This window comes from Echiichthys vipera (assembly GCF_963691815.1).
Source record: "Echiichthys vipera genome assembly, chromosome: 19".
NCBI classification, from domain to species: domain Eukaryota; kingdom Metazoa; phylum Chordata; class Actinopteri; order Perciformes; family Trachinidae; genus Echiichthys; species Echiichthys vipera.
The window spans coordinates 8,554,737-8,566,870 of NC_139844.1; the positions used below are offsets into that span (position 1 = coordinate 8,554,737).

Genomic DNA, 12,134 nt, shown 5'->3' on the forward strand with positions numbered 1-12,134 from the left:
AAGTGAAAAAAAAAAAAAAAAAAAAAAAAGGTTCTCCTGTTGGTCATGAACGGAGTCCAAAATGAGGGAACTGGTTGGATAAGTCCAGTCCTTATCTGGATAGTGGAAAAATAATGAGGATCCCCTTTCCGTGATTTAATTTGCCTTCGTATCTCCTTGTGTTTGCCATCTTCCAGCCCAGTGTCACATCCTTACTGGTTGCAATGGGTAGAGAACAGATTAGTGAGGAGTCCAGGTGTGTTGAGTGACTGAAACAGTTGGCAAGATCACATCTATGTGCCAAGCTGGAAGGAGAAAGGGGACTAATATTTTCGGTAAAGGTTTCAGCTAGTAGTTAAATTGGCATGAATACTCCTCCATCACTGGAGTTCCATAGCGGGGGCCAAGAGCATTTAAGTGCCCACCTTACAGTTGTCCAGTGGGTAGATCAGGTGGGTTGAGGGGTCAGGATTGAGGTGCGGGCCTGGGCTGGCTGGTGGCTCTGGGCTGGTTGATCTCTGGATTATAGTTGGGGCTCGAGAGGCTGCGAGAGAGAAGTGGAAGTCAAACTGAGATTCAACATCACTTTATTAAAACGCAAAAAGACTGACACACATACAAATTATATAACAAAAACTGTTGTTCATGGAGCTTCTCCTACCTGTGTGATGGGCAAATTAAAAACAATGTGTACATACCTGCTTCCGCTAGTTGAGGCTCATGCGCCATCACTTTCCTGTGGGAGGAGAGGAAGGTACCCACGTTACCCTTTTATCATACACTCCATTACAACAAATTTCTCATTGAAAAACTGTGAAAACGTGAATATTTTTAATAAACACAACAAAAATGTTAAACTGTAATTTGGCAGAAAAAAAACAGTAAATTAATTAAATCATGTTTGGTTATGCAGACAGATGCATATTAGACAACACGCTCTGTTTTTACAGTGCAAAGAAACTGTTCATTTTTGCATTAATCCTCTTACGAATGAACTATAAAACTAATATAATAACCAATGTCACAGGCTTCTTCAGGCTCTACATGATGAAAGCTTAAAATTTCATCACCGTTGTAACACACACCGTCTAAATATCAAACACTCAAGTAAAAGATGATGCCTTACAACATACAGAATAAATCTACAGGAATTCATTCAAACATGCTTGTTTTCTGGCAGTACAGTGACTTAATGCAACATTGACATTAAGCATATGGAAACAGCATACAGGTACAAGATGATTGGAGTGATGTGATGAGTGTAACAGTGCGGTGGTGATTGGGCAGCACAGGCAGTTTTGTTATGGATGAGTGAAGCAGCAGCAGTGAGACACGTACAGCCAGACAGACGGCTGACAAGCATGGATGAGCAACACAGGATGAACGACGACGTGACATGAATTAGACGAGGAGGCTCTTACGAGTCATTTCGACTCTGGTAGGGTCTCTCCGGGGTTTTCTTCCCCCGCTGGACTGGCTGAAGTCTGCGACTGGGGCTCAGGTGGAGGCAAGGGCATTGGTAGGGGGATGGTTTGACTCTGGCCTTCTGGGCTTTCTGGACCCAGATTAGATTTGGGCTGGCCTATGATTACTGTGTAACCTGTTGGATTGGAGCATGAAAACACAAATCCTGCAGCGTGAGAGCATGTTAAATTCTCTAAACTTAAGTTCCTGAAAACTTTTGGGGTTGGTGAAGGTTTTACCCTCAACACAAGAGTTTACGACATATGCCGTTTCAACTTTAACAGACATCAAGTTAGTCAGGATTACTGGTGTTGGATTTAAAGCTAGAATATGCAACTTTTAAAAAGAAGAAATAACAGCATGTGGAGCAACTGGCACAGAAGGAGAAAAACTAGATTCCTATATTGGTGTTCTTATTTATAATCCAGAGAAACAAATGGAAGAACAAGAGCAACAAACAACAGACAGATCTAAAGCTTTCAGCACTTCAACACTCTGAACTCCATTAGGTGCCTGAAGGGAGGAAGACATCGAGTTATTAAATACCAAGATTATAGTCTTATTCTAACAGCCAGAAGCACATTTGTCCTTCCTTTCCTTGAGCTGTGGCAACATCTCCACAACTGAAATGCTTAACTTTTCGTACATTAACCTCCGACTCTAACCCTCTCCAGCAGTGACTGAAATAACTTTTTTTTTAGTAGTAGTAGTCAATCACAAAGCAGAATGATGCAATAAAGTGTGCATCATCCTATAGAAAAAACAAACAAACTAAAATCAAGGAAGAGCATTCCTGAGAGCCTGACCCGTAACTATGTAAGACGCCCACTCACCTCCATCCTGCTCTGCTTTGATTTGGGCCTCCAGGTCTTCAGGGTCAACGTACTGGTAGTGTTCATCGTCGTCAGGTGGTTTACACTTCCCGCAGCAGAAACAACAGCAGCAGCAACAGCAGCAGCAGGTGAACATTGTGCAGCACAGTACCAGACCCTGCAGGAAACAACAAAAAGAACAACAAGTGAACTGCCTTTATCTCCCAATTATAAACGCTGGAGCAATTCAAATTATGACGTTTATTTAATCCTCTGAAACAGATTCAAACTATAGTTTTATAAATTCAATTGTAAATTTACGGTTTTGCAAAAAGAAAAGTATATTGTGTCAAGGATTTCCTAAACAATAGTTTCTACTGTAGCACTGATTAATATCACACTGGCTCCATACAAAAAGGCCCTTAAAGGCCCTTTTACTGTAACTTAGTTCAGTAGGAAATGCTGCTACATTTTTAACACTGTTATAACTTATCGCTCCTTATCACTTATTTAGTTTGTACTTATTTTATTTCAATATGCTGCTAAACTGCACAGTGCGTATTGTTGTATATTGTATATACCTATGTTTAACCACAATGTCCGTTGCACTGTCACATTTAGTTATTGTTTGATTTATTTTAGGTTAGCTTTACTTTGATTTGATTATGTTTTTATGCTTATTGTTACTCTGATCCTTTCCCATCTTTGTATTGAAACTGTTGCACAATAATTTCCCTCGGGATAAATAAAGCTTCTTGAATCTTGAATTAACTAAAGTGACTCTATTGAAACAACACCTCAAAATAGTCACAAGTAGTGACTTTAAAATCCATATTGATTGTTAACAAAAACAAAGCACAAACCTTAAACCACCATTTGGACATGAGGAAGTAATATTTGACGCTCTCCTCTCCGAACTGTTCAGACACGTACAGGCCCATGGAGCCATACTCGTCATAGATCTTCCTCTTGGTTTCATCATTTAAAATGGAGTTGGCGTTGTTAATCTCCTTAAACTTCTCCGCTGCCTCCGGGTTGTCTGGGTTCTTATCAGGGTGGTACTTCAATGCTAGTTTCCTGACAGGAGAAGAGAACAATGAAATAACGCAAAAATGAAGCAGGGAAAAATGTTTAGTTTTTAGGATATTTCTATCTTCAGTTTGTTAATGGATGGCTCATAATAAGTCATTTTACAGTCTGTCTATTAAAATAAGAGTCAAAACACAAATAAAAACACACTATGTGACATGTAACAAACGTCAAGGTTATAACGTTACAATGACAGCCATATATAGTAAGTTAAAATAAATAAATAAGTCAATGTGTAACTGTAGTATTGAAATTGATTAGGTGACAACTCAACATCTGGTGTTGCAGCAGTACAAAGACAGACATAAGTACAGTTTAAACGAAAAGTGAAATACATAAGCGGTACTTAAAAGTAAAGTAAGTCAAAATAGAAACTACACCACAGTAATTAAAGACAAAATTACAAGGTAAAGTGACAGTGGTGTGATTAATAGAATATTAGAGCTGCAACGATTAGACAACAACAGAAATATAACCACAAACTATGTTGATAACTGATTAAATTATTCATGCAAAAATGACTAAAAAAAATGCTACTTTCAGCCTATCAAACATGGAGAGTTCATGCTTTTATGTTGTGTATCATATTAATCTGTGATTTGTACTTAATCGATTCATCTAGAAAATAATCGACAGATTTTAATGATAATGAAAAACAATCGTATGTTGCAGCTAGGGCTGTCGCAATAACCACAGTATTGCAATATCACACTATTAACAAGCCAACCATAATGTTCACTTTGTGCGTTCTTCTTCACGAGGCTAGGCCCTTCTTGTTTTACACATCACTGTGTGTGTATTGAATGTTAAATATCTTCATAATGAAATCAATTCAGAGTTAATTTAGCAGCCATGGTGGCGAGAGAAACAAAGAGGGCATTTAACAAGCTCCGTCTAAAGACTGCAGAGAGCAGCGGGGATAAGGCGTTAGGTGCTGCTGTTGAGTGTTTGTTAGCATGTTGGATGGGTTTGGGTGAAGCAACGGCGACACACCGCCCTCATCTTACACACAACTCTCTCTGTCCGTGGATGCTGAAGCTGACTGAGAACCTGTAGGCGGGTCTTCCAGGTGCAACGTTTTACACTCGTCAAAGTGTGACCAATTAGGTTGTTGTGCCAACCTCAGTACATGTTGTGAACAGCCGACAGCTAAACGTTTCTGGGCAGAACTCACGCTTGTGAATTTTGGTTCCGAGTTACGTGCATCAATCTAAACACCGTATGAAACATTAGATGCAATAATACGGTGCTTTTGAGCAACCCTGAATCACTGTAGTAAAGTAGTTATGCAGTAGAACATAGTGTAGTATAATATAACATAATAAATAAATTATAGTATTTCAGACAGAGGGTGAATACAGGTATATTCAAGAAAATGTGTTTTTGAACATTACAGCATGTAAATGAAACCTGAAAATTAGCATAATGTCTCCTTTAATTCAATTAAATTTGAATTGATGTCTCCTTTAATAGAGAAAATACACTCATCCAATAATTTGTATGTGCTTTCGTGTCAGCTTGTCTGCACTTCCACAAACAGAAATATGCTCTTTAGCAATATGAGTGTTGGAGGAATGTCTCTGCGTAATCTCACCACTTAGGAGGGAGAATTTGCCAACACAATCGGGAACAGGATTACACAAATTGAAGCAAAGGATTTAGGAAATGCCTAAAGTAATAATTACAGTGTGGTTAGCCTGTCTACTGTGGACAAACTAATCCTTTCTGAAGACACATCTTAACTGGAGTAATAATTCACATTACTGCATGTTCAGACTGTAGTACCTGTATGCCTTCTTGATGTCCTCTGCAGTCGCTCCTTTCTCCAGCCCTAGCACCTTGTACACGCTCTCCCCAGCGGTGGACATCTTCCTTTGGGGGCGGGAGGGGTTCGGTTCAGCCATGGCTCACCTCTGTTATTATCAGGAGAAAAGAAATTACACATCACTCATGAGAATCCTCAGATTTACTGTTGCAGAGGGATTAAAGATCAAATATTGCAGCTTATCGCAATGTTGCAAGATTTAGCAAAGTCCAAGTTTAACAGCCAAATACTTTGAGCAGCTGAACTTGTGTATAATTGTATAATACATCAAGTATTTAGACAGAGGGGGTTTCACAAATGTACATTGTGAGAATGTATTCACATAAGAAATATATCAACTAACATTTGGTGAGAAGTATCTGGTGTTTATAATGACTACAACAGAGCAAATCTGTTAATATAACACAATAAACTTTTTATATTTTTATATATATATATATATATCTGGTAGTAAGTCCGGCCAAGATAAAACCCAGACATCAGACATTCTTACACAGGCCAGATATTACTATTATTACCATATTACCTTTTTTTTTAAAGAAAGAAAGAAAGTTCAGCTCCTGCAACAATTGTAATTATGACATAACATAACAGTCACTGGTCCTTTCCCAAGGTGTAGATTCTTTCACAGTAGGAATAAAAATATTAAAATAATAAGAAACAAGATATGAGGTAGACTTCTTCCTATCCCTCCTCCTGTTAACAAACACCAGGATTACAATGTTAATTCCCATATACACCAATTCCCACTGCAGGAGTAGAGGAGCAGGTTTCTAATGAAATATATATAGTTTCATAACTAGAGGTACCGGTAATGACCTACAGTAAAGTTTGGAATTAGTGCGTCATAATTACAGTATACAAAAGGGGATTTCTATTAAACTATGGCTACTGTACAATCACGCACACACTTGCCAACTCTTACTCAGCCTCACAAATAATGCTGTCCGGGTCGTTGACTAAAGAAGATTACATTTTGCTGATCTCACAGATTACCCGTCCAAGTCCATGTCAGAGAGGGCCAACGTCCTGGTCACACTGAGGCTAGACACACACACACACACACACACACACACACCAAACTAAACAGCAGATCTATTTTACTGTGTTTGATACAGTAATATATGGGATGATAGAGCAAAGACAGACTGAGGGAAGGGTTCTGTACAGCAGCTTTAAATCAGGCCTCAGGAAGCATTCCCACTGCTGAGTCCATTAGAGTTAAATGTAGAGCATAAAGCAGGAAATCCAGGGTGAAACTAAAGAAATAAATATGGGGATGAATAAAATATGACTACTTGGATGTGTATTCACACAGGAGTAATATTATCAGACATGTTTTCTGGCATACAGTTTACTTTAGATGTTATAAAGTGGATAGATTTGCACAGGAATAAAAACTCAGATGACCCTTTTAATTATTACAAATCCCCAGCTAATGCTAGGAAGTGTGTGAACAAAGCTTTTGTTATTTCAGCCAACCATTATAAAGCAATCTTCTCTCTTTGTCAAAATGTAAACTCATTATTCACGTTATTAAGAGAGGAAATAGTAGAATATGAGCATTGATCCAGACCGAATGAGCACGCAGGCGTGAGCGACAGGATGCTGACTGCAGTTCACTAACTGCCCCCGGTGTTAGTTACACAGAGAACCTTTAATAGAGTAAATAATCTTCAGATGAATTCAGAATGAAAATAATGATTATCTGCAGCCCTAGCAGCAGCTATGAATCAACTACATCCTACAAAAGCATCTGTGTGCACGGAATAAAACACATATCTGCTCAGGCTCTTGATTGGAATAAACCCAGCAAAGATGAGATCAAACCAAAAGGACAATATTTTTCACAAAGATGGACACGCTGCGGGGCCCAGATGGCATGACTGCTGAAGCCAAGAAATCTGATGTAAATACTCCAAATTTTCCAAACAGGCTGCACAAACCGAGGGACCAGTCTGTCAGGACTTGGAGAGAGTAGTTCCACACGGGAGGCTTTACACAATAAACCTTCAAGACCACCAGGCAATAAAAGTCTGCACTGATCAATCTGCCACCCTGCAACTCATGCTGGAGTGATCGATGGAGTCTTTTAGGTTAATTAGATAACTGCAGTTGTTGTGGTGCAGACTTTTAAAATAAACGTCTCTGTATGTATGCAAATGGTGCTCATTTATCCCGTTAACAGGGCCGGCGGTATGGAAATGAAGCCCCAGTACAGCCTCTGAAACTAGAGACACACAGAGGAGTCTTTTGTTTCGTAAAGTCCACACTCTTGTCTAACTTTAGCCACTATCATTCAGCATGATTTTTTAGCTGGAAGGATGTCAGCTGGTAGACAAATGCTGAAAATAATGAAGTTTAATGTTTGCATTACAAAGATTCATTTATAAATTGATGTTTGGTATATTCTAAAAAAGAACTAAATCGGTTTCTGCATAAATGTTTTATAATTTTCTCTATTTAGAAATGACAACATCATGCTCAAACTTAAAGCTTGCTAAATCACACATAGTCGCACAAATCCAAGAAAAAAACGGAAAACCGCATTAGCAAAAGAAGAACGGTGGTCACAAATGGACCCTCGCCAATGCACTTAAGATATTTGTTCGACATCACTTCAGTCTTAGAATGAATAATGTGTCCGTGACATCAAAAAGAAATGCTTATAAGAAGAAATATTTAGCCAGTTTATCAACATCACTATTTTTTTAAATAAAAAAGAGACCTCTATTAGTAAAGGAAATTACTATATAAATACATTTAGCACACATTTCTGTGCGTAGAAACAAAACAACTTATTCTACTACTCATCGCCATATTTAGACGTATTTAATTACCATTTTAAAAGGCTATTATTAGAGCAGAACGTTTGTGTGCCAGCGCAACCAGATATTCTTTATTGCTGGAGACAATGGAGCTTGTCAAAATCCACAAATGAGATAAATCGTGTGAGGAATGAGGGGCAACCGCGAGAAAAGTATTTCTCAGTGAAGACAGCAACTCTTAAGATAGACTTAAAATAGCTCTCTCTATTGTTAAAAATAACCGCAGCTTTCTCAAAAAGGCGTGTGACATCTTAACTATGTGATCACAACAGTCGAGGCCAAGCGGCTGAAAAAATCCTTATAAAATAGCTCTGCCAGACAGTTTATCACAATCAATTCATGAGCATTTATTTGGGATCCTTGTTTCATACCACCACGTAAATACCGCCTACCTACGTTTCCCCAAAAAGCAAAGCGTTACCGCCATAAGCACGGTGAACTCTGGGCAGCAGAACAGAAATCTGTGCGTTCACTTGGGTGAGAACCGCTTCAAACCACTACCTCCGTGATCAAAACCTCATCCCCTCTGCCGCCTCCTCTCATTATAAAAGTCCCTTCAGAGAGTCAAGTGACACTGAAGCAAACAAGCGTCGCTTTAATGTTAAAAACATAAATGTTGAAAATAAATGACTGTTATTTACACAGGTTTACATCGATAAAAACCCCTTTTTTGTGTCTCAGCTCAAAAGATCAGGGTTCGTACACATTTTCTGAGGTCAAATTCAAGCTTTTCCAGCACCTTACAGTTACATATTTCTATGAAAACATAGATATTGAAAATAAATATTTCACTTCTTTTTTTTTAGCGTTAAAAGAGACAGTATTATGCTACAAACTATTGAAATTGTTTCATTAAACGAGAAGAATAAGAAATTGAATTATATTTCTACCCTATTGCTATTTGTCGTGAAAGAAATGCACATTCTCTAAAATGCAAGCACTTTTCAAACCTTGAAAACACAACATTACAATTCAAGCATTTTCAAGGATTTCAGATGTAAAGCTAGAGCAATAAATTATTGTAGATATACTTTAATCTCTGGGTATGAGTGGATGATAAGCAACAAGAAATTGCAGAGCAGAAATGCAAAATATAATGTTTGAGATCATTTAGGAACTGATATATAGATGTTGTTAAATGTATCACTTAGTATGTACCTTGGTCACAATTCTTAAAAAAACAACTCCCGGCTCTATAATCCAGTATGGATTAGTGAGACTACATGACAACATATTTACACTTTTAATAGTATAATTAAAAAGTTGCATTGGCTAATTACTTTACTTACAAATCAGTGGATTTCTTATATAAAAAGGAGCATTTATAAAGTTTTTAATGAATACCATGGATAGAGTTAGGCCTTCCAAGCGTGTACAAATCCTGCCTCTATTACTAGCAGACTGTAACCCCCAACCTTGACTCTTAACTGTAATGCAGCATCTATTTATGGTCAAAGGTGGTGAGATGAAAATATGAAACACAACGGTGCTGATCTCTGCGCATTCAATCTGCAAATGTGTGGTGGATAACAAGGCTTTGAGCTGATTACGACATCAGAAAAGACAGGTTTAACAACCCCACGCCATGTGCATCAGCATGCTGATTACTTTTACAAACATGATGCCATGCTGAGAATAAAAACTCAAACCTGCTGTAAAATACTCAGTTTATACACAATCTACAGGTTTTGATGTCAATGTCCTCCTGAGATGGGCCTCTGGCTTTTTTTATTTTATTCTTTGGAATGAGAAACAGAAAATCACAACTTAATCTTTACAGCAGGGTAACAGAGCCGTTTATAACTTAAATTATCTGATTGACAGAAGTTAGTGAAGGCAGCAAATCAGGGCATACAATTCTCATTTCCATAATTGAATTTAAACACATACAACCTGCAATAGAGAACTTGACTTACTTGAACTTTACTTATGTATTACCATTACCACATGTTTATTTAGCAAAAAATTATATTTTACTCCACTACAGTGTAGGATTTTGTAAAAATTAAAAAAAAAAAACAGTGAGAAACAGTCCTGCACACTGTCCACTTAGTTAGAAATCTTTCTTTCCGACCTTCATCAGGTATAATGGGCAGTGTCAAAACATTTCCATATACACACACGATTAAAATGATGTTGACAGAAACAGCTTAAGACATATTCTTATAACATTGCTTTTTATTAATTTCCCCTTTTTATTTGTTTATTGCCACCTTTATTGTTATTCAATAGTCCCCATACTACTAACAAGTTGTTGTTTTTTACAAATATCATTCTCATTTGATCTATTTATGATGCAATGATTTATTATTTCTTGCTTTTTGCTGTGTTTTTTTGTATAACACTCTGAGCTGCATTTTATGTTATGAAAGCTGCTAAATAAATACAGTTTGTAAGTATTATTAGCGCCATCCTTTACTAGCTGAGACATTAAAGTGATGAACACAATAATGCATCAACAATTATAATCCATGTCATTCTAAAGTGGGCCATTCTGCATAAATAGTACTTTTATTGTTGTTGCTTACAGTCCCTCTGCACTGCAGAATTAATATTGAAGTACTTCAGCCCCTACTACTACAGGTGAGATGTTGGGACAATGCTGTGGTTTTCCTTAAGTTTGAGTGACATTACTTTGGGTTTTTTATCTCCATACTAACTAAACAAAACACTACTTCAGAGACAGGTGACTTGATGAAGTTGTTGTGGTCTGGGTGGGGAGAATGGGGCTGGTGTTTTGGGGGATAACGGAAGAAGGAATGCCGCGTGATTGTCGTCTGTTTGTCCTTGTGGAGCCCTAATCCTCTGCTAATCTCCCTGCACATGGAGAACTACTTTCTATGTTACAACCATGCCATTCATAAATAAGTGTTGCAGACAAGACTTAATGAATAATGTCTAAAAATGTCAGATAGTACTCATGGCCCGTTATTTTAGGCTACCCGCTAGCCAAACAGTGGCCCCGGCAGCGCTGTAGCGTGAAGACAAAGATAAACCAACCTCTATTTAAAAATCTTGCAATTTAATGTTTCCGTACGCGTATGTGTAATATGCATTACAGTAATAACGTTGTATGATATGGCTACATGAGTTATGTGCATAAGCTACAATTCGGCGTGCACCAAACGCATGCTTGCAGTATTTATCTCATCAAAAGTACCAAATCCCAACTACCAGTCGTGCACAAATAATCGCTGCCACCGCCCTCCAATTTTGTGTATTTTACACTCTTTACACACGTTTGTATATGATGTTTTGAAACAAGACCGAACTAAGGCTTTATAAGACGTTTAGAGCAGTGTTGTAGTTTCACGGTTCTCATGGTATGCTACCGTTGTTGAAGATGCAACTCAACCTTAAAATGACAGTTTTTTGAATGGAGTTTGACGTACGTGAGCATGACAGCTATCCGCGGTTAGCTAACCTCATGCTATGTGATGGAGTGCTGCTTAAATGTCTTACCTTGTGTAAACTGAACACTGTATATATCGCTGTAAGGTTAGCTGGATCATAGAGGCATCCGGTTAAATGTCTTAACTCTCAATTAAAGGCTCATATCAGACCGGAAAGCCTGCTCGCTGCGGCCGCCGGGTCGCCTCTTCGTGTATGGTTCTCCGTGCGAGAGGACGCGCGCTGTTGATTGGCTGATTCCCGGAGTGGACGCGCGCTGCTGATTGGCTGATTCCTCCTTCCAGGATATGAGGACGGGACATGATGCTGCTTTCAGGGTTTCCTCCAAAAAACGACCTTTAACTACGTAAAGTTATTAATAAACATCAGATGCGTATTTATTTCACACATTAATCATCAAGGAGCTGATACGCTGAAGAATACAGATGAAAAGAAGGGCATTATTAATATTGTAATACTATATGCAATTACTGTTTTAAATGAGGTATGCACCAAAAGCTGCACATTAGAGTACAATCAAGATGAAAGTACTCTGTGTCTATAAATAGAAATATAAGATTAAACAAAATGATACAAACAGAAACGCACCAACTCTGCAAATAGCAGACAATAACATGAAAGTGCAGAGTTAAGAGCCATTAGGTGCATCCTTGAACATCTCAGCACTCCGAACTTAATGATATATTTATTTGTTCTTGTAATCGCATTTGCATTTTGCATCAGTAA

At 38.0% G+C, this 12,134-nt stretch overlaps 1 protein-coding gene across 1 annotated transcript; it reads right to left on the reverse strand.

The window, feature by feature from the left end:
- Positions 1 to 34: 34 nt before the first annotated feature.
- dnajc5ga (DnaJ (Hsp40) homolog, subfamily C, member 5 gamma a) lies at positions 35 to 11,589 on the reverse strand. Its single transcript, XM_083933631.1, has 7 exons — positions 11,460 to 11,589; positions 5,130 to 5,257; positions 3,119 to 3,332; positions 2,277 to 2,433; positions 1,401 to 1,579; positions 678 to 715; positions 35 to 523 (listed from the first exon to the last, which is right to left on the reverse strand). The coding sequence occupies exons 2-5, from the start codon at positions 5,246 to 5,248 to the stop codon at positions 1,404 to 1,406; spliced, it is 666 nt and encodes a 221-aa protein (XP_083789757.1). The 5' UTR covers positions 5,249 to 5,257; positions 11,460 to 11,589; the 3' UTR covers positions 35 to 523; positions 678 to 715; positions 1,401 to 1,403.
- Positions 11,590 to 12,134: the final 545 nt, after the last annotated feature.